The following is a 22,605-nucleotide window of genomic DNA, read 5'->3' on the forward strand; positions in this document are numbered from 1 at the left end:
TTACAAATTTCGCAAAATTTACCAAAGGTGTCAGGATGTCACGCGTCATTCAACATTCAACGTGTCATTTCGATCTTCGATGAAGCGGATGAAGTAGGTTCGGATCGGCGGATCGGCGGATCGGCCATGTGCTTGAGATACCCTTGGATATATTTTATTATATTTCACTATAATTACTATTCTCAATAATTATCAAATTATTCACAGTGATGGGTAAGCAGAAAAGGCAGCGGCGAAAGCCTCACAAGGAAAATCCCACTGGATTACCGTCCGTTCAGGAGTTCGAGCTAAAGGAGGAACTTACGGAGGGAGACAGGGAAAAGATCTTGCAGGATGTTTATGATGATGTGAGCAGCGATAAGGTTTAATCTTAATCGATGCAACATTTGTATTGTTATTTAATAAAATTAAGTTAATAAAATTGATAAGAAAATTAAGAAATTATAGAGATAGAGTGAGGGTTTGCCTCTTCTTAATAGTTCTTTCTTTCTTTCTTTCTTTCTTTCTTTCTTTCTAGATACAATCGTGTAACCTCGAAGAAAAGTTATCTGCCCTGCAAATATTGGCGTCAATGTCTTGCGACTCTTCTATGGCCACACAAATCGCTAAGGATGGGATAGCGAAAATAATTGGCCCACTATTGATGGATCATAATGCCGCTATACGAACGAACACTGCACATACTTTGCGAGAAATTGCTGAAAATGGTAGGGAGCAAGCGTGCAATGATTTGATTAAAGATGATATTATAACTCCACTCACCGCATTACTCAGACAGGTAGGTATCTTAAGATGAGTTAAAATCAATTGTAATACGTTGCAACAATACCTTAAAGTTAAATAAATTCTTTATTTATAGTACTATTCGGACTGGAAGCCAAAAGAAGCTGGGGATGAAAAAGTGACTTTTGTCGAAGCAGTTAGCTTGCTGTGGACATTATGCGCAAATAATGAAAGCGCGATCAAGCGAGCTAATGAGGAAGATTTGGCATCACTCTTGATAAAGTTTTTAGATATTGATATTTATGGAACAGAGATTGTCACGGTCGTTACACGATCCATGATATGCTTGTCGGACGAGAATGTTGCTGCCATTAATACAATTAAACAAAGCGAATCAGTTTTGTTTAATCTGCTAGATTTTAAAGCCGATGATGATAAGACTGCTTCCAAAATATTGGTCTTGAAAACTTGTGTAGCTGACGTACTGATCAATATCAGTAATTACACAGACAATAACCGGACAGATGTATTTCGTAAAGTATTATTGGTCCTGTCTGATGTACTTGCAATCGATCATAGACAAATACTGTCTTGCTTAACGTCTATTTTACCACATGAATGCAATGCTTCTTCGAGCGATAAAAGGAAAAAGGTACAAGAAAATAGAAAGATGTTGGAAATGCAGGAACAAGCTTTACAGATCTTTGCAAATTTATGTTTTGAATACGAAGACAATGCAATTGATTCTGACACTGATGACTTTGAACCAATGGAGATCGAGTCTGAATGCTTGGGTGATGACTCGATGAATGAAGATTTGAAAATGATGTCAACGTTTCCAGTGGAACTAGTTGAAGTTATGAACGATTGTAACTTGATTGATAAAATTTGGGACAAGACTAAATTCGTAGTGAAAAATAGCCAGGAAATACTGGATCAAACTGAAGAGGGAAAAGCTACGTTGAAGCAATTTTATGACATTCAGGGTGCAGCTTATTTATGTATAAATAATTTATTGCCTAACATAGAAGTTGATGCTTTCGGAGGCGTTGACATTTTATACAGGTAGATTATTTCTACATTTTTTTAACAATAATAGGAACATGCTGTTTCTTTTCTAATACTTATTATGGAATTTTTATTAGCTTTTGTTAATTTTGGATATTCTGCATCTAGGAAATGGATGGAAATTATAGAAGAGTTTGAAGACATCACTAGAGAGGACGTGTTTAAACGTGTAGAACTTGCGGAAGCGGGTACTGCTGCCATGAGAGCTATTCTTCAACGTTTAGTCCAAGTACAAGTGAATGAATTTGAATTAAATCATTTACCTTCTTCTTGTAACGCAATCCAGACGATGTTAAATGGCTTGCAGTCATGTATCAGTACGAATGTCCGCGTTAATTTGATAAGGATACTCTGTCATTTAGTACAGCTGTTGAATAACAAAGATCCGAAAAATTACGAAATGATCAAGGTAATCATTTTCGAGTTTCTTTGAATTTTCTCCCTAAATAAATTTTTTTTTATGATAACTATTTTTGACAGCTTGTTTCCACGTTTTTATTGGACAGCTCTAAAACTGAAACTCGAGTATGGGTTTTAGCAGAATCTATAGACGCAATAATGGATATATATACAGAGGATGAGATTGACCATATAGCGGTAGATATCAAATTAGTCCCTAAATTGCTATCTATAATGCCACATTTCAAAAACAAGGTAAATATTACTTCTTATTTCTTATATCAAGTATCGTATATTGAGTTTCATATAATTATTGATTGCAATGTTATATATTGATTTTTATATTATTTCATAGATGCGTGAGCAGAAGAAACATTTACAAGATGGCACGCTCGTAGTATCGACTGTAAATGCAAACCTAATGAGGTTTATAAAATATAAACAGAAGCGATTAGGAATTGTTAAACAAAAATGAACATTGTTAAACACTTGTTTTTATTCGATTTCTTCGAATTACAGAGATCATGAACGAAGATATTTTTACAATAAATAACTTAAATATTTTTGAAAAACAAGACAAGTATGCTCTTGTCACTTCCTCTATTTTCTCTCTCTGCACTTTTATAATTTGTATTTATTTTAAGCTATTTTACTTGAGTTTTTAATAGATTTGGAGTAGGATTATGTACTTTATCACAAGTCATTTCTTAGACAGTTTATGCTTTATTTCATATCAATAAATAATGAAAATAATAGCTAAGTATTACAGTAAAACATCAGAAATGAAGACAAGATATAATTATCACTGTATAATTATGTAACATATATTAGAAATGCTAGAATTTTTTCTGTAGCAAATTTTTTTCTTGAAAAAAATTTATACATGTGTGTGTGTATATATATATATATATATATATATATATATATATACCTATATATATATATGACGCGTTAGTACGAAATCAATTGTAATCTAATAAGAAAAGAAAGAAACATATAGAATGTACTTACAGTCTTTGAATAATAGTTCATTTAATACATAGATTCTTGAAATTACAGCTAAATACGATTATACTTTCAATGCATGTAGAAATCACGGAAACAATAGAATTTCATTGGAAAGTCTAAAGATGTGGACGAAGGTTTAAGATTTCAGAAGGACTTTCCTCTCTTATCATCGTCTTTTAAGTTCTTACTTTCGTCCTTTAATCTAGATTCAGATGTGTCTCTTAAACTAAGCGCACTGTGTCTCCTGGGTTTCGGTATGGGATTTACCTCATCCAAGAGCTCGGGTTTATGCCTGATCGGTTCAGAAATGTGTAATTCGATCACTTTCACCGGGTCACGAGACGCCGCGACCGGTATTGGCGGATCCGTTAATCTAACCACATGAATATCCTTCTGTTCACGTGGCAGTTTCTTGAATTCCAACTTAATTGGACCAGATGGCCCATCCACCATATTTTCGAAAAAGTGTCGGCGATTCGCCTGGATAGATAATCTGGTGCTTGTTATCGAATCATCTTGATACGTATCATCGATATTTTCTTGTTCTTTAGACGCGTTTTTACTTTCCAATTCCTTGATTTGCTTCTCAATTTTTTCAATTTCCTCCTTGACGGAAAAACTGTCACTTCGCGATAACGTACTGGACGAACCTTTTTTTCTCAGACAAACCTCACCAGATTCTTCATCGATGTCCTTAATGATTTCGATCTTTTCCTGAGATGCTCTTGTATATTCTATATCCACGGGATCTTTTTCGATCACGGAATCTTTAACAACGATATTTGATTGCTCCTTATTTAATTTTTTATTTACTTTTGTTTCGGATTCGGTTTTCTCTGATGTTTCATCAGACTTAAGTGCTGTTTTTTCTTCTGAAGGATCTTTTTTTTCTTTTCCCTCAGACTTGTAGTCTTTAGAATTGTCACACGTTTTATTCTTCTCGGTATTCTTCGTAATGTTGTCAGACGACATGTCTTCGATAATTTTCGGATATAAATCGGTCTGCTCTTCTTTCCGCGGGGATACCTCGTTCAATTCTTTGCAAGTCTTTTTCATCTCGACGATATTTTCTGTAACCCTGGCGATATCGATCGGCTCGGTTATTTGGAGTTCAACTTTACTCGTTTCTGGTATAGGTTCCGTTTTATTCGCCTCCACTGTAGATAGATAATTGCCTTCCTGCGAAAACATTATCAGTTGTATTTATTACGCTCGTTTATCAAATATCATCATCATTATCATCATCATCATCCACACAATGTACATGTCGTACCAGAGGAGTATCCAATTGTTCCTTCTGTTTCGGTGGTTGTGGTGCTCTCCGTTTTTTGCGTCCATATGTACTTGTTGTACTGGTAACAGATGTACAGCTATTGATGGACAAATTCGATCTTCTCACAGCGTCCTGGTTGAATCTCTTGAAAACGTAATCCTCGGGCACATTTTCGTTCTCGTCCCTCAGGCTAACATTACCGGATCGATTGATCGAATCTTCCTCCATATCCGACGTGGTTCCATTCAATCTTTGCGATGATCTATTGCCAAATCTTCGCCTGGAAAAAAAATTGGACATCGTAAGCAAAATTTTCAACCTTGAGCAGAAGTACATTTGTTGCATTTTGATATTTTATGACAATTTAAGGAATTAATTTATATTATCGGGAAGGATTTCATTTTAGCGCTTAATATTTATAGCGATTAAAGTTTCGAATTATCGCGACGGTCGACTGTCAGAAATATATGTACGAAAAACAAGAAGCAGAGGATCTTACATTGGTGGAATCGGGATCTTTTCCGTTTTATCGTGACAATTAATACTACCATTTTGCTTGGATTGCTTATCTTCGAAATCCAAAGATGGTATTTTGTCCGTCGGTCTTGGGCTCACTTGCCCAAATCTGGAAAAAAAACCATTGAAAATTTAATTTTAATTGTAAAAGAAACATTTCTTTTTAAGCCAGGCATCTTTTAGATTCAGAAATTATAAAATTATTTTACTATTCTATTCAAATATATATGAATCATAAAAATTTTAAATATAAATACTCTTATAATAATTTTAATTCTGCGAAGTTTACCTTCTAGCTGGCGGTTTCGGAGTGAGATCGACGTTCATGATAGACGTTGTGGTATTTTGAGGATTATCATCGGAGATCATAGCAGGATCCCCGTTTACTGTTAAATTCGGGCTATACCTCGAGGTATTGTTATCGAAAGTATATTTCCTTCTCCTTGTCAAAGTGCCCAAGGCTTCATCAAATTCCTGTTGATCCTTAGACAGTCGTGGAGGTGCTGTTGGTCTGTCGTAAGGCTCTCTTTTGTACGTAGTCGAGACTGCAGTTACATGCAGTAAGTTGCATCTTATTTTACGTTACAGTTTATAAAATATATCATCGATTACATTATATATTTCCAGATCTTAAATTTAAAATATAAACATATAATTACATTAAATATAATTATGAAATATATTTTTAAATCGTCCCTTTAAAAAACGTGGGTATAAAATAAATTCGCATAATTTGAAAAAGAAATTCTTCACTTATTACTGGAATCGTATTCTCGTTCTAATGCATTAATTATTTTCAACATTCATATCTTATAGTTTAATGTGTTTAGTATGTTTTACGGGAGTCGAGAGTGCAATTAACTTGGATAGAGACAAACCTGTTGTAATCGTCGACCTCTTTTCCATCGATTCTGGAGTTTCTTTGCGCTTTCCAAACAATCCATTCCTAAACACAAAAATCGATATTGAATGTCACATAACGATATTTTTACTTTATTGGATTGTAACAGAAAGGTGTGTGGTATTTAGTTTAGTATACAATTAAAATTGCACACACTGAGATTACATTACATATTAAAATTGTAATCACGCTAATAATAAAATTAAAATAACATTATATTATTTATTTAGGAACGCTCTGATTCCGTAGGCGACAGTAATAATGATGTTGCGCTTTTTGCGTTGCCTTAACCGCTTAACGGATCCACGCGGCATTTACGCATACGCGAAGATGACGAGAGATGAGATTGCGCGGTTCATCGTTTGACATATTTGGGACATATTGGGACTATGGGAAAAATTCATAACGTGCTGCACCATTAAATTTTCCTGTAAATTTTCGCCAACTATGTCGATTCCTTAATCCTGGATCCTTATCCAAGGAATTAAATTACGTACGGCGTTACTTTGTGAATTTAAAAATAGTTATAAAAGTTTTCAAGGAACGTCTTGTTCCTTGTCATGTTTACATATCCGATATCTTTCTCAAAAACGCATTCTTACTTTACTCATTACAGGCACGCTCGAATCGAGTGTCGAGAATATCGAGATATAAATTGATTTATTGCGCAAGAACTAAAAAAAAAAAAGGAGAAGATGCGAATCTTCTAAAACGTCACGCGCGTGAACAGCAAAGCCTATGCACATTTGCAGTTAAAAGCGTCGATTATATTCATCCTCATTCCGCTTAATATCACTTCCACTTTGCCGACGATCACGGTCGATAATTTCAAGCGCACTCACATTCGCTATTGTACGTACTCGCAACGCGTGTTAATTCAACTTTCGATTCGATGACGATGCTCGCGGCGCGGATTCTTCGATTTCTTTGCGCAGCTCTGATTAGTTCGGTTAGTCCGATTGTTAATCAGACCAGAACTCAATTTAATTTTGAAAGTATTTTTTTAATCACGTGAATAACGTGAGAGTGAACCTCTAGCATCCAGAGAAATGATTTTCTGTGTGTGTGTGTGTGTGTGTGTGTGTGTGTGAGAAAAAATGTAGCATGACTTTCGTATAGTGTAATAGTGTAACTGTGTGTGTGTGGTAGTTAATGTAGCTGGTAGTTAATTGTTTCGTTTCTCTGAAAGAATTGTAGGAAAAACATACAAAATGGAAAAATAGATAGGTTTTTGAAGGTTTATATCTCATTACTGTTATATCTCATAATATCAAGGCACTTTTATGCATTATTTCTTCGTATTTCCTTTGTAAAAGTTACAAACAAGTTAGAAAAGTTTCACACACAATTGCCTACATGTATTTTATTAATCACACAAATCAGGTCACAAATTGCACGGCTAAAAATACTTATTTAAAAATACTCACCAAGTCGATTTGATCGAGAAGCTGTTGGATCTTTTCTTTCGGGTTCTGCCAAACGTCCATAACTTGTGTTTGGATTCTTTCGACGATTTACTCTCGTGATGCACTTGTGGCTGAGAATTTGTCATCGTGTCATCGTTGAACGGATTCAAATGTTCTGGATAATCGTAGATCGATACGCTAGGTCGTCTGGGCCTCGAGGACGACATGATTCATCCGTCAAATTTTGATCGTCGTATCAAAAAAGATATTAAGCGAAATGTCACATAGGAACGTTCACGTACAGGTCATCGATTTCTTGTCATAGCTCCTGCCTTGTCCTGCCACAATCCTGCAAACTAATTTTGTGAAAATAATTTATATTAAAAATTTGCGCAAGAATCTTCATATATCGGCGTGTAAAACAGAAAAGAGACAAACACACGTCCATGTATAGTATTTGGTATTTAAAACAAAACGTAATTGTAAGGACCTCCGCACAATGAAAAATATAAGGAACAAGGAACAGATATTAGTGATTAGAAATAAGAAATCAGGAATAAAGCTGGTGTAACATTAATACATGGTTTCCCCGATAGGTTAAAAATCTATTGTCTGTGTTATTCTCTATTTCCGTTGCCTGAATTTTTCATATATCGTGCATCCAACTTTATTATTGATTCTTTAGTCCTAATCGCTAATATCTGTTCCTTGTTCCTTATATTTTCCATTGTGCGGAGGCCTTAATAAAACTGTAATTAAAAAGAATTAGATAAATATATAATTAAGATAAAGGTATGATAAAATGTTTTTGCTCAGATCACGCGAGAAGGATAAAGTTTGTCAGACGTTCGCAATTAATTACTACGTTGATGAGCTATCATCAGTTCGATCAGTGTTAGATGATGTATGAGAGGAAAGCAATTTGGAGCGATATAATTGTTGGATGTGCGTGCGTTTATCGTTACGACAATTGCTCGGTTCAAATAGAATGACCCGATGAAGTAGAACCGATGAACGGCCGATACAGCCGCAAGTTGACGACGGATTAATTTGCTGACCCGATGACAGTTCACAGTAAGAAGCTGTAAACACTCTCGCGTCACGCTAACCCGGTTATAAGTAACAAGACATCTTCTAATCGTCTGCTGGATTACAATGTGCAACTGTATGTCGTTTACATAATGTCGCTGTACACAAACTGCGCCTTTCTCTTTCCCCCCCCCCCCCTCTCGCTCTAAAACTTTTTTAAATTTTAACATGTAGGCACCACCATTATTATGAGATTTGTCAAGATTTTCATAGTTACGAGTTTTCAGTTTTATTGAGCATTTAAAGATATTTTAACCGGGATAAAAAAGTTAACGCTTCGGAGAGCTTTGTGATGCGAAGAAGACGAACGAATATGTTCGCACTGAAATGCATCGTATGAATCGGCACGTACAAATAGTGTCTAACAAATGCAATTAGCTCAATTAGTTGACCGCGCTCGCGCTCCGTTTTGTTCAATTCGTGCATCGCCTCGCGATTCGAAATCATTCGATCGCGCGTAAGTTTTGAATACGATTCGTACATATATTCTATTCTGTGACAAATGATGAGCAACGCACGACAAAATGCAAAATATGCTTCAAGGTTTTATGCTAATACTGGTCGTAGTAATACGCACGCACGATCACTCAAATGCAAGTCTTTGGTAATGTACAGAAAGAGAGTATAAATAAATAAAAAAAAGTGTATATTTTGCGAGATAAAGAAGAAGAAAAGATCAATCTTACGCGTATTACGCTTTTTTAACATGAAATTAATATTGTTCACATTCTTTTTCGTAGAAAACTTAACATTGACGAGTGACAAATCGCGTTGTAAAAAGTACTCGATTAAACGCACGAATCTTGCGGTTGTTTTAGAATATATTAACCTAAGTGAACTTTATTATAAGGCACGCGATTATTCAATAGCGATCGGATGATAGTCTGGCGCGAGTCAGCTTTACAGGATGTCCCAGACCTTTCACCTTTGGATTCTTTGACTAATTTGGAATTTGGAATTGACGTTTCCCTAGCAACAATATCGAGGAAGGTCGTCGTATATATACGTCGTAAAATTTACGTTATAAAATGTAATATCTTTATAATTGATCCATACATTTTACAAGTTCTGTTAAGGTAGAAACCGTTAAAAATTTAATAAAGAATAAAGTTTCGCTATTTGTTTACAGTGTTTACACTTTTAAAACTTACAATTAGTGAATTTAAAAAAAACTCTTCATTTTCGATTGCTTTTAAAAAGGTTGATTTTTCAATTCTCCAAATTTTCATTATGGTAAAATCAAGGTAAGTCTGGGATACCTTCATGCATTTGCGCGTCCATTATTGGACGTCAAGCACAATCGATTAATCGCTGATTATGATGTAACTGTATGGTGCACGAGTTTCGCAATTCATCGTAGCACGTGAGCGTTGAAAAAAGATCTCCTTGTATATCGAGTTAACACGCGTCGTTTTCCCGTTGCTTATGTAGGTACTTGCCGTTCTACAGTGCAACATAGTACATATCTGTGAGAAACGACTGGAGCATGTCGCTAACATAATAACGTACATAATAGGAAGGTACTAAATACTTAGGCGTAAGGAAACCAACTTCTTTCGCGAAAAATATGCGACATTTTTCTTCATGTGTTATTTGTCGAAGCCGAATATACGTTTTTCGATAGAAATTGCGTTCCGGTCCGTTCCGTCCAATTTATCTGATGTCCACTTTTTGAATCTTCAGAATGTCGGCGTCGAGAACGCGCGAGCAAAGTTATTTCAAAAATCTGTCACACGGCAAATTTTATTGCGCAAAGAGGATTTAATCTAATCTATCGCTGTTGACGAGAAGCATATATTTCGCTAGTACAAGCAAGTGCCCTCGCACTCGATTTACCCGAAGCATGCGATGACGTGGAATCGATCGCTGATTTCGATAAAACTGCAAAAAGAAGTATGTCGAATCTCTACCCGTCTCTCGTATACCTCAAAACCGGATAGCTAAAATAAATAGATAGCACAAAATGTGCTGATAGGTATATTGGCAAACTCGAGATAATTTTTTTACGTGCTGATAATTTTGTGTTAAGTTTACGTGGCAGTAAATCGTCGCGTCGCGTCGCGTCGTTTAGGCTGCAATAACGAATCGATGATTACGATCGACGCGACGCCGACGTTCCGTTTAATTACCAGCTGTGTATAATTGATACGCGATGTCTAAGTTTGGCCGATGACTCATCGCACCGTGCAACTGAACTCGCGTGGACGACAATGCAACTTATCTTATTTTCATCGGTGTACCAGAGGTACTACCTACCGTCGTCGACGTGTTAGGATTAAAAGTCACGTAGATTCGGCGTTAAATAAATATCCGTAATGAATTTATCTCTTTGAGTCTTACCGAGCATCTTTCTGATTTTTTTCCCATATTCAGAAAAATGAAGTAATATATTACAATATCGCTGCTCGCTTGAGAAAAGTTTTATATTTATGGAAAAAAAGATGCAAGATGATTAAATTCAATGCTGACAATGAGCACACGAGTATGCATCGGTCGCGACTCGCGAGTGCACGAAACAAAGTCCAAAGGACTAAGGAAAGTCGAAAGGATTAAGAAAACGTATTTGGAAAGTCTTTTGTTAAAAGTGGGAAAAGTGATAATCGCGCCTCGGGTGAAAACGGAGCGATTTTCTGGCTTCGACCCAGAATCGCGGCCGCTCTATTTCACCGACGATATTTTTGGATCTTGGGAAATTTAACGGGGAATTATATCACACAAACCCCACGATCGCTCTTCTCCAGAACATTATACGGTTCTCGTCTCTTTCCGGAGAGCTTTTTCTTTCATTACAGTACAGAAAAAGTAACAGCCATTAAACTACGTTCAGCAGTTGTATCTCGCTCGTAATAACTCGCGGAACGAGTTTGCAAAGTCGACGATAAAGGTAAAGGCACGATCGAAATACTTTCTCGAGGAAAATTCGATTTAGCTGTAGTTTCCACGAAACTGCCGTACTGCGAAATCGACGTGCTTCTGTTTTTTTTTATATATCTTAAACATTGATATCACAGTTTTAAAATACACCTTTTTACTCGCGCGTCACTCGTAAAAAAATAGATAAGGTAATCTCCTGAACGACAATAATACTCAATTTTATTTTCTTCTCTCTTTCTCTCTCTCTCTCTCTCTCTCTCTCTCTCTCTCTCTCTCTCTCTCTCTCTCTCATCCTGAATAAAATCTTCTATACGTTGCATTAGAATCCAAATATGTAATGGCATGCAGATAGAAGATATTAATATTTCTTTATCGCGAATCTATCGTATACAACGCTGTAACATTGATATGCATTTCGTGCCAAGCCATCATCAATACAGACAAGTAAGACAATTAAGTATATCGATTGGTGTGACTGTGTGACTCTCGAGTCTCGCCACAGATTTCGAAAAGCCGTAAAATTCGCTGCCGCATCGTTGATGCGACTTTCTATCTAATTGTAAGTAGCGCACAATTGCCGGTTCTTAAACTTCAGGGAGTCTTCATTAACGACAATAACGACCATTCGAATCCGAGAGCCGGCCGAAAATAGAATGTCGTTGCAACCCGCAATCACGGGCTACGGGCCACGGGCCACGGGCCACGGGTCGTGGCGACCGGGAACGGGGAAAGTATTCGGAAATTTCGTTCTCGATAGATTCCATCGCGTGAGCAGGGATATGGATCATTAATAACTTTATTACGAGCAGGACGGGCCAAGGATTCGTGGCGCGTCTTGCGCGTTTGACGAGAATACGATATCGCCATCGGACATGGTCTCGTGATGTAGGGTGTACTGGTGTAGCTTACGGAACGAAAAGGAGACATGTGATTCGCTTATATCGAGCTTACATCCAACACCGTATTATCTCATCGGCAATTTTTAGGTATGACGATAACATAGGAGTGACTTGCAACGATTATATTATACGTCGTCGGTCGTCGATTGCAGTACGCACTGGTACGCACTTCCATCTTCCATCGCGAGTTGCACGGGCGATTTTACGTGTTATCGCAAACGTTAAATTATATATTAATATTAAGCCCGCAATCGTGGATATATTCGAGTCTCGTGTCTCGTTCTCCTTGTCTACCTCTCCAAGGTAACTTCAAAGATCATCAGTATTTTCATGGATTTTATCCATTCTAACGAAAGCTTGTTGGAATTTGTTGGACTTTCGTAAGCGCGCGCAAATTATATTATACATCTTGCGTGACAATTATCTATAAGCTGTAACGATTGGTCGAACGAAAGTCGTAAAAAGTGAAAATATGCATTTCAATATATGCGATAAGAACTCCTGCGACGCGACCCGCGATATACGTGCAAGAGAGAGACCTGTCCAAGTCATTGTACGTATACTTACGTAAGTGTGCGGGTGTGATGATAGGCGACGACCGCGACGTGTCAAACTATTCGGACTCTTGCGAGACGCGCTTTAACGAAGCACGGTACACTTTCACGTAACTGATCACGATTAGGAGACACACGAGGATGTAAATCAAAGTTCAACGTGCGGAACTGCGAGCGAACGAACGACGTAAACAACCCCCCTGCCGCTACGAGCCACGCCGGCCAACTGTGGCCAACTGCGCCAAGCGCCAACTGCGGCGTGCGGCGAGCGGCAGCGCCGGCAGCGGGCCAGTGCGGCCGCCGCGCCGCCCGCGCCGCCGCGGCCGGTCGCGTTTCGCGTTCACGTTCGGCCACTATCGCCATCCTTCGATCATTTTCGCCTACACGTGAATTTCGCGCCGCGTTCAACGGTGAGACCAGATTGGCCATCAGGGCCGAGTGTACTCGGCGCGTAAGATTCAAACCAAAAATTCTCAAGTAATTGCACACATAACTGTATTTAGACTCATACCTCTGTAACACTGTAGATAGTGTGAATTAGGGTCATTAAACGTTTATGTTAATTTTATTGCTACTGAACGCGAAACTGGCGTTTCATCGTGCTATCTTTATGCGATTTTTATCAAAATAAATAGAATAAACTTTTAAAAATTATTAATTGGTACAAAATTGTAAAGAAATTTAAAAAACATTACGTCAAGTGATGTAAAATTAAGTGATGGTCAAGTGAAATTATTTTATTTATAAATTTTGGATAAATTTTAGAATTCTGAGAGAAATGTTTGACAAAAATAAAAGAGGGTCAATTCTAGTCACACTAAAATTTGTAACGTGCTTTCTATCAAATGTTCGCTTAATAAACCACAATGTACCGACGCTGACTAATGCTGACTGAATGCAAGCTCGCGCATTTCTAGAGACTCAAGATGCATGTTTATCGCGTAGGTAGGCGTTAGTGGAATTGGCTTGGAAAGTTGCACAAGAAAAGACACAGTTTGTAAGTAAAAGTACACGCGACCATATTTTATATCGAGAGACTTAAAAGTATTCACAAATTAAATCTAAACTTCTAGCCCGGTTAAATATTGTCGAAATTTCTTTAAATTAATTTCTTAATCATATATATATATAATCTTTAAACATAATTTCGAAATTTTATTAAAGTCTTTTCGTCAAGTAAATATACAGCGTCCAATAAAAAAGTCTGCGCGATAACGCCAACTTGTGGTCGCAATGCTATTTTATCCGTATGATGTAATGCGCACTCGTATGTCGAATCAATCGCATAGAAACGCGGAATTGCAGACGCTACATCTAGAATTTAATCGTTTTTTCTTGATATTCTCTCCATGTCACGGTTATCGCATGGCATTGCAAAATAAGGCAGTGATCTCAATAAATGCGCGATATCTGCATATCCACCGAGTGTATTTCGATCGATGACAACGTCGCGATACCGAAGACCAAACGCTATATAAGTAGCGCGTGATATGTTTTTACACGGCGGGAACGCATCACTGTATAATCACTTTGCAAATTTGCAATTGACAACACATATGTTTAGAAAGAAACAAAGTCTCTCTGGAGTTACCTTTAATTTCGTGACACTCAATTCATTCCACAGATGCGAGAAAGTCAGATGCAAACGATTTATCCCGTACTATATCTCGATTCAATTCTGTACTGATTACATCGCCAAACTGATAAGATAGCACCCTTATCGTGCAACTTTATTCAGTTCGTTCGTAATATTCGCGCAACGGTGTCTACCTGTCGTAATTGATAAAACCTGAAAAAAAAAAAAAACATGTGAGAAAATTACGAGTCTTTTTATGTACGATATTGATGAGTTTCAAAAAATTCACAACATAAATTAGTAAATAACGTTGCATATCAGCGCCTCGAGATAGATCTGTGAATCTTTTGAAATCATTAGACTTTATTATCCTATAATTCGAGCATTGTATGCGAGCATAATGGAGCTGGCTTTCAAGAGCAACGGCGCAATGAAACTCGCTATTGAAAATAATTATGAGATGATCCCGATGATACGAAAAGTTTACCGCAAAGGATCTTTTATCTTTTCATCTTTCATCGGATCTTTCGTCTCACCTTTGATGATTGACCTAGTAAGCTGGCCTTGATGTCAATGAAAGGAAAAAGATTAATTATATTTAAATAAATATAATACACTAATTTTTGTTACAATAAAGCGTTTTCCCAAACGAAACTAATATATATATCAATCAGTAAAGTAATTATTCATTCTTTTGTATCAAGGATGCTTTATAAATCTTTTAGTAATCTTCTTTTTGTTATCGAGAAGTACTTGATAGAAATAAAAATGATTTCTTTATCACGCGTGCTTTTCTCAGTCGAATTCCAAAGTAATTCGCGATACTTTAATAGAGCACTCTAGATGTGTGTGTGTGTGTGTGTGTATGACCCATTTTCCTCGATTCAAGTGTTCAATAAATCAACAATGTTAGAAATGAGTCGCGATCGGTGATGATACGCGACGCGTTATAAAAAGTACGACAATGGAATTGTTAATATTGAAAGTGGTTTGATTGGCGGCATTTATCTAAATGAAGAACATTTGTCGTATTTGTGAAGAGACAGAGCAGACCGTTGCATAAAAATGCATAAACCCAAGGAGTACATGTAACATGTGTACATAAATTATAAAGACTGCGCGAAAACGCATTGCACTAATTCTTATATAACAACGGTATAGAAATCGAGAAACCCTGCTCGATGCGCGAATACGTGGTTCCGTCTCAACGTGTATATATATGTATATATACTGCACGCGGTAAATGGCTCGGTAACTATGCAAATTTAAGTGCAGGAAGATCCATCCGTTTGTTAAACGCGACGAAGGCCTCGCCGCGTTAACCCACGCGGTTTTTTTGATTTTAGTGTCGTGTGAGACCGTAAGAAAATCATCTCGATTAAGGCTGAAGATGAACTATATGGACCGCGCAAAACTTCACCTTTTTGAAGACCTGAAGTGAGAACGAAATCAAATGTCAGGATTATTTTCAAAGTTTTCAAACGGTTTTCATTTCAAGTCATTTTAATCAGACGTTTATACGTACGTTATATGAAATAGTACGAGAACTTATAATTCCAAATCTCATCCTAAAATCTTTGTACTTGAGAATTGTAAGAGAAATTGTTACAGAAGTATTATTAAAAATGCAAGAAATAAAGGATAATACATTTTTGGAGAAGCAACAAGAAGACATAATACGTAAGCAGCAGGAAGAAGATCAGGTGAAAGAAAAATCAATAGAAGACAACATACAAGTGATTAAGGACATGAAAAAAACTAGGAAAGATGAGGAAATCGCGATATTTTTGCACGAGAAAGATTTGAGTGAAAATCTTGTCGAGACATTGATTAATACCAGTCTTACGGATGAACACGTCAGGTTAGCTGGAATCAGACAATCAGAGATCGATAATTAATTTTAAGTATTCCTCGTATCAATCAGAATTGTAGTTTATAACATCAAAATGTTGTAAAACAAATTTCATCGTCACATGCTATATCAATAAAGAATAAAAAATATTAAAAAGAATTATGTATAAAATATTAAATATAATAAGCGGCTTATTTTTCTACCCCTAATTCTTTCATTTTCTTTGCTTTCTCAGACTTTTAAAAACTCTAAATTTAAGTGACGATGACATAGACAACTTGCAAGATTTATGGCAGACAAAGATCGAAGTAGATAAAAGCAGCGATTCTATTAATTCTACGTCCAACAATTCATCGTCTAATTGTCACGCCCAATTGTTACCGAATAACATCTACCTAAAAAAAGTCTTGAGCAAACCTTTGATCCAAGCTTTGTGTGAAATTGTAGCGAAAAAACTGACCGATCCTGTGGAGTATCTAGGCCATTGGCTACTTCATTATAAAGTCAGTTAATTTTCGTAGGCAAAAATCTGTTTTTTTTTTGTTACAATTAAGATACAAAAAAGATATAAGATCACATGGAATTTATTTATAAATAGATAAGAATATTTTAATTCACAGAATATTTTTTATAATGAGAGAAATAAATATGTGAATAGATTTATGAGGAACGAGCGGTGCAGCAAAAAGAACGCAAGTTAGAGCTTTCAATCAATATGAAAAAATTGAAACTGCAAGTATGGGCAATATCTCATGCGCGTTTTATCGATATTATTAAATTATATTTAATTGTCATCTAAAAAATATTTGCTTTGTATTACGTACAGAAAGTTGAAGATCAAGATCTTTTTATCGAACGAAAGGACGAAGAGGAACATGGCGAGGATCGAAATTATATCGATTATTGATTATAAAATTATGACTAATTACTACAATTATTTATATAAGTAGCTCAATTAACAAAATATAAAAAAAAAAACTGAAATTAACAATATTTGTTTTAATGTTCTCCTCGGATGAGGAGGGTTAGGTACCTTCAACTTGCTTCAACTTACTCACAATGTTTATAGCACAGGGCCTCTATTAACAATATGATTATTTTTTTAGTATTTTGCTCCTCTTTGGTTAGGAACGCCTTCATCCTTGCCTTTGGCTCATATAGTGTAAATTAACAATATAAAATTTAAGTTAGGTTAGGTTAGGTTATTTACAATTAGATTTGTTTAACAACAATTTCTTTAATAATCACGTCACGTCATCTTGCGGAAAATTGTTGTATTAAGAAGTGACGGGCAAACTCCGAAGTCCGAATTGATGATGATAATAGCTCTAATAGAGACCTCGCGCGGTGATAATACGAAACTCCGATTTCAGGGTTACCAACGCTGAGAAATAAGGTTATGTAGAGGTATGCGTATGTATGTATGTAACATACATATAAAACACATGCAAGGACATATGTTATAGGGTCCGTTCCGTTTCACGCATATGCGTGCATTTATCTATAGCATACGTAACGTTTACTATAGACAATGCGCGCATCATGCGTGAAACGGAACGGACCCATAGATGCTTCATATCTGAAGTTGGTCGCTAAGTCGCTTTTGTGTCGAGTGGTTCATATTTAAATGCCTCGTGTGCATTGTAACCCGAAAATTCCCAACTTCAGACACGAATGCATATGTGACGTCGCGGCGTCGTGACGCCAAATGTAATGCAAGTTTATTAACCTTAAATCGAGGGGCGAGTTTGACGTTTGACGTTGCAGTGTTGACGTTCGACATCGAACAGCGTCGAACGCATGACATCATAATCGTATGACCAAGTCGGATATATATTCTTTTATATTTTCTTATACACACAAGTGAAGGGAGAGAGAGAGAGAGAGAGAAAGAGTGTGTGTTGGTGAATGATATCATTCCGAAAGCTTACTCCAACTTTTTGCGTAAGTGTATTTTATATCCAATCGATCGTCAATTTAACTCCATTTACTCCGAATGCAACGCCTCTTTATATACAGTTACTACGTGTGTCGTGTTGTTGATAAGCATTGCAACTTGCAACATGTAAATTTTTCATATATCCGAAGAACGATCTTTTTACGTTTTAAATTTATTATACCTATGTTCTATGTAACGTTGAAATTTTTTATCCAGCAATTTTAAGATGATTGCATCGGAAGTTGGCTCCACAAACACAGAACCTGTCCACATCAGGATCACAAGTGAGAAAGCTCCTTTGATCAACGGCAGGAGTGTGCTTCAACGACTAAGTAATATTTTTAAGATTAGAAGGACGGCACACTCGGAGGGAGATGGCTATGTCGAGTTTGGTACTCTTGGTGTGGACAACGCCCGTACATTGGGAACTTTTGCTGGTGTATTCAGCCCAGTTACACTGTCTATGTTCAGTGCCTTAGTTTTTATACGAATGGGTAAGTCCATAATTCATAAAAGTTTTATATATATTTAAAGTATAAGTATCTGTTAGTTATATCAACTATTCGTTTTCTCCAGGATACATTGTGGGCAATGCAGGGTTATTTGTGACTTTAGTTCAGTTCATTATAGCATATGGTATTTTATTATTCACAGTCGCGTCTGTCTGCGCTATATCGACCAACGGCGCTGTAGAGGGTGGTGGCGCTTACTGTATCCTTTTGTTCCTGTTTTGAGCTACTTCCATGCTACTTCCATCAAGTAAATTCTATTTATTCTCCATCTTTATCTTTATTTATCTGACAGAGATAGATCAACTATGCCAGCTCATCATTTCAAGATAGCTTATCAGCAGATTGGCTTACTTCGTCGCGCTTATATTTGATAATGATTATAATAGGCTGCTATGATAGTCAAAACTTATTTCTCGGTTTATTATAAAATATTGCTAATTTTAACAATCAGAACATTAAGTTTAAAAGACATGAAAAATATTTTCCTATTAATCTATATGCAGTTATGATCAGTCGTACATTAGGACCTGAATTTGGTGGCTCTATTGGCACTCTCTTTTTTATGGCCAATGTAGTATCCAGTGCGCTTTGTATCTCTGGATGTGCTGAGGGTTTGGTTGAAAATTTTGGCCCTTCCGGTTATTTGAGCGGTAAAACTGGACTTATACCAGATGGCCGATGGTGGCGATTTTTATATTGTTCCATACTAAATACTGCCAATCTTGTGGTTTGTCTTATCGGAGCCGCAATGTTCGCGAAAACCAGTGTTGCGATCTTGGCGGTTGTCTGTATCTGTCTATGTAGCGTTTTTATTAGTTTTTTGACTCAGGGTGCAATAGAGGTAAATAATTTTCTGATTTGAATGTAAGAAAATATTACTGTATATTCAATATTAATTTGGCTGACTGACTTTTGATAAATAATTATTTATTATACCTTTAGATACCAATACCAGATGCAAATACATTGGTACAAAATATAACAGAGCACGTAAATGGAAGTTACACGGGCCTTTTGTCTTCTACGCTTTCCAGCAATCTCTATTCGAATTACAGTGCCGATTACTCAAGCGGAGGAACTATGACGGATTTTGCGAGCGTCTTTGGTGTACTGTTCAGTGGTGTAACTGGGATAATGGCCGGTGCAAATATGAGCGGTAAATAAAACTATTTGTTTATATTTGATATAATGTACAATACTGACCATATGACAATTATAATAGGCGAGCTGAAAAATCCCGGCCGAAATATTCCACGTGGGACATTATCTGCGGTATCATTTACGTTCATATGCTACATTTTGTTGTCTGTCTTAACGGCTGCTACTACTAGCCGTTTTTTACTGCAAAACAACTTTATTTACATGATGCCGATTAATATTTGGCCGCCATTTGTCGCCGTTGGCATTCTCACTGCTACATTTAGCGCTGGTTTAAGCAATTTGATAGGTTCTAGCAGAGTATTGGAAGCGTTGGCCAAAGACAACGTATTTGGTAAGTAATTACAATGACAATAAGCATTTAATTCAATTTAATTGTGTAATTAAATATCTTTGCTTTATTCCTTGTCTAGGTTCGGGATTAAATTTCATCATACAAGGCACATGGCGCGGCAATCCAATAGCAGCGGTATTAACTTCGTGGATTTTGGTTCAGACAATCTTGCTTATCGGCTCGTTGAATACCATTGCTCAAATTAATTCGGTATTGTTTCTTTTAAGTTATCTCGCTACCAATCTCGCGTGTCTTGGATTGGAACTTGCTAGTGCACCAAACTTTAGGTATATACTATTTTCAGTACATGCACTAAATTACGTTAGTTACGATTAATATATAACTTGTCCCTCACAAGTATCTAAATCTTTCCTCTCTTCAGGCCAACATTCAATTACTTCACGTGGCACACCGCGACTATAGGTCTTCTTGGAACATTGATAATGATGTTCATAATCAACAGCATTTATGCTTCCAGTAGCATAATTTTATGCTTAATATTGATCATTGTGCTACATTTATTCTCGCCGAGTAAAAACGCGCCGTGGGGCAGTATATCTCAAGCACTGATATTCCATCAAGTCAGAAAATACTTGTTGATGTTGGATTCGCGCAAGGATCACGTTAAATTTTGGCGTCCACAAATGTTACTGATGGTTGCATCTCCGCGCTCCGCCTGTCCTCTTATCGATTTCGTGAATGACTTGAAGAAAGGAGGACTCTATGTTATCGGACACGTGAAGGTTGGTGAATTTACTGGTCAGAGTAGCGATCCTACGATGGAGGAATATCCGCACTGGTTGAGTTTAGTTGACCATATGAGAGTTAAAGCCTTCATCGAATTGACCGTGACGAAAACGGTGCGCGAAGGCATGCAACATTTAATAAGACTGTCTGGCATGGGTGCGATGAAACCGAATACGATCGTTCTTGGTTTTTATGATGAAGAAACGCCAAGGAACTTTTTCTTGGATTCTCAATACGCGACGACGATGTTCGAAAATAGTACAACACTTCCGAATAACACTGTGTTCCCTCTAAGACAAGCAACAGGCGAAAAGAATCTAGATCCGGTTCAATATGTCGGCATGTGCTCGGATGTTCTGAGGATGAAGAAGAACTTATGTCTATGCAGAAACTTTCATCTGTTAAATAAAGCGCAATTAACGAAGTAAGTAGAAATTCATCATCGCGAAAATATTTGAAATAACATTTCTATTATTACATACAGTAATGTGTATTTGAAACTTTTAGAAACTCAAATTTGAAATATATCGATGTATGGCCGGTCAACTTTTTCCAACCAACCGATCAAGATCCATTCGATACAACGTCGTTATTCATGCTTCAACTCGCATGTATTATCAACATGGTACCCAGTTGGAAAAACTTACATCTCAGAGTGTTCCATTGCGAAACTGCGAATGGCAGTGAAAGCCTAAGTATCTCAGATTCTCCTAATTCGATGAGCGAATACCCGAGAATCTCGAACGAGCACAGAATTCGGAAATCATTAAATCTACTAAGAATCTCTGCATCGATTAAAAAAATTCCGGAATGGGGAGAGCAAATCCGAGGGTTAAAGGGTAGGCCTCTGCTTGAGCCAAAAAATCAATATGAATCAAGTACAGAGTCCAATAATGCTTTGAGTAACGTGTCCCGGGCTTATATATTGGGGTAAGCATTTAACTGATTCTTTGACTACAACTTTTTACAAAGAAAAAGATGTTTTTTTAATTAATTAATTTTACTTCTCAGCGTTAATCAACTGATAAGGCAATATTCTTCTCAAACTGCGACAACATTTATATATTTGCCCGGACCGCCAGCCTCGAACACTTGGGATGAGGATGATATGTATCGACAGTATCTACAATCGTTGACAGAATTAACTGTCGACTTACCACCGACAGTTTTAGTACATGGTGTTAGTGCTGTTACGTCGACCACCTTATAACAAAGTGTATAAATAGATATGGAAATGTTTAATACATTCTCCATTGGTAAGAAGAGAAGATAAATTCAGAGAAGATAAACTTAAATTATATATGATTATATTTAAACTATGATTTCTTATAATACTACTATTAATAATTTAAAAAACAAATTATATTACATGCATAAAGCTCGGATAAAACTATAATTTATTATATCTTTCGTTAATAATTAAAACATGGTAATTATTTTACAAAATATAATGATAGTATAGTATCGCAAAGCAATAAGCATTGCTTTAAGATTGGTTTAAGATAACAGAAAATTTTTTGTCACGTCCAAAAGAAAGTTTAATATTGTAAGTACTAAAATTTATTACTGTGATAACAAAAGTATTGTATAAGAAATTCGTGGGACAGGAATATTTAAAAAAAATGACTACTAGACAGACTAAAACTGTAAATATATTAACGGATCATAACTATAATGATATATATCTTAATATACTTCATATATAAAATACTATTACTGCATCACTTTTATATCGCATTTCATATTATCATAAATATTATTTAGTAATAATTATGAA

At 36.4% G+C, this 22,605-nt stretch overlaps 4 protein-coding genes across 15 annotated transcripts; 3 read left to right on the top strand and 1 right to left on the bottom strand.

The window, feature by feature from the left end:
* Positions 1–72: 72 nt before the first annotated feature.
* LOC139783215 (HEAT repeat-containing protein 3) lies at positions 73–2,770 on the top strand. 3 transcript variants are annotated; one of them, XM_071722373.1, is made up of 7 exons: positions 73–93; positions 208–362; positions 518–778; positions 860–1,788; positions 1,900–2,200; positions 2,272–2,445; positions 2,546–2,770. In XM_071722373.1, coding segments are annotated over exons 1-7 (1,941 nt in total). In that variant the 5' UTR covers positions 73–92; the 3' UTR covers positions 2,666–2,770. The 3 variants fall into 3 exon arrangements, with proteins under 3 accessions (XP_071578474.1, XP_071578490.1, XP_071578483.1); XM_071722389.1 differs by having other exon boundaries at positions 75–93; positions 208–347; XM_071722382.1 differs by lacking the exon at positions 73–93 and having other exon boundaries at positions 105–362.
* Positions 2,665–17,912, bottom strand: LOC139783196 (uncharacterized). 4 transcript variants are annotated; one of them, XM_071722351.1, is made up of 8 exons: positions 17,868–17,912; positions 14,302–14,499; positions 7,316–7,650; positions 5,866–5,933; positions 5,277–5,532; positions 4,971–5,096; positions 4,472–4,751; positions 2,665–4,377 (listed from the first exon to the last, which is right to left on the bottom strand). In XM_071722351.1, the coding sequence occupies exons 3-8, from the start codon at positions 7,519–7,521 to the stop codon at positions 3,343–3,345; spliced, it is 1,971 nt and encodes a 656-aa protein (XP_071578452.1). In that variant the 5' UTR covers positions 7,522–7,650; positions 14,302–14,499; positions 17,868–17,912; the 3' UTR covers positions 2,665–3,342. The 4 variants fall into 4 exon arrangements, with proteins under 4 accessions (XP_071578452.1, XP_071578461.1, XP_071578443.1 ...); XM_071722360.1 differs by lacking the exons at positions 14,302–14,499; positions 17,868–17,912 and adding an exon at positions 12,724–13,011 and having other exon boundaries at positions 7,316–7,643; XM_071722342.1 differs by lacking the exons at positions 14,302–14,499; positions 17,868–17,912 and adding an exon at positions 12,724–13,010.
* Positions 12,350–22,541, top strand: LOC139783103 (solute carrier family 12 member 9). 7 transcript variants are annotated; one of them, XM_071722242.1, is made up of 10 exons: positions 12,350–12,459; positions 18,294–18,571; positions 18,654–18,788; positions 19,093–19,430; positions 19,532–19,745; positions 19,812–20,081; positions 20,161–20,368; positions 20,464–21,252; positions 21,336–21,758; positions 21,840–22,541. In XM_071722242.1, exons 2-10 carry the CDS (start codon positions 18,304–18,306, stop codon positions 22,036–22,038), a joined length of 2,844 nt encoding a protein of 947 aa, XP_071578343.1. In that variant the 5' UTR covers positions 12,350–12,459; positions 18,294–18,303; the 3' UTR covers positions 22,039–22,541. The 7 variants fall into 7 exon arrangements, with proteins under 7 accessions (XP_071578343.1, XP_071578349.1, XP_071578329.1 ...); XM_071722248.1 differs by lacking the exon at positions 12,350–12,459 and adding an exon at positions 13,169–13,187; XM_071722228.1 differs by lacking the exon at positions 12,350–12,459 and adding an exon at positions 17,709–18,082.
* LOC139782649 (uncharacterized) lies at positions 15,723–17,397 on the top strand (the record flags this gene model as incomplete). Its single annotated transcript, XM_071721663.1, has 4 exons — positions 15,723–16,147; positions 16,374–16,641; positions 16,797–16,874; positions 16,965–17,397. Coding segments are annotated over 4 exons (852 nt in total), but the record flags the coding sequence as incomplete, so codon positions are not given.
* Positions 22,542–22,605: the final 64 nt, after the last annotated feature.

Source organism: Temnothorax nylanderi, unplaced genomic scaffold (assembly GCF_030848795.1).
Source record: "Temnothorax nylanderi isolate EJ_2023f unplaced genomic scaffold, tnyl_v1.0 TNYL_tig0008_pilon, whole genome shotgun sequence".
NCBI classification, from domain to species: Eukaryota; Metazoa; Arthropoda; class Insecta; order Hymenoptera; family Formicidae; genus Temnothorax; species Temnothorax nylanderi.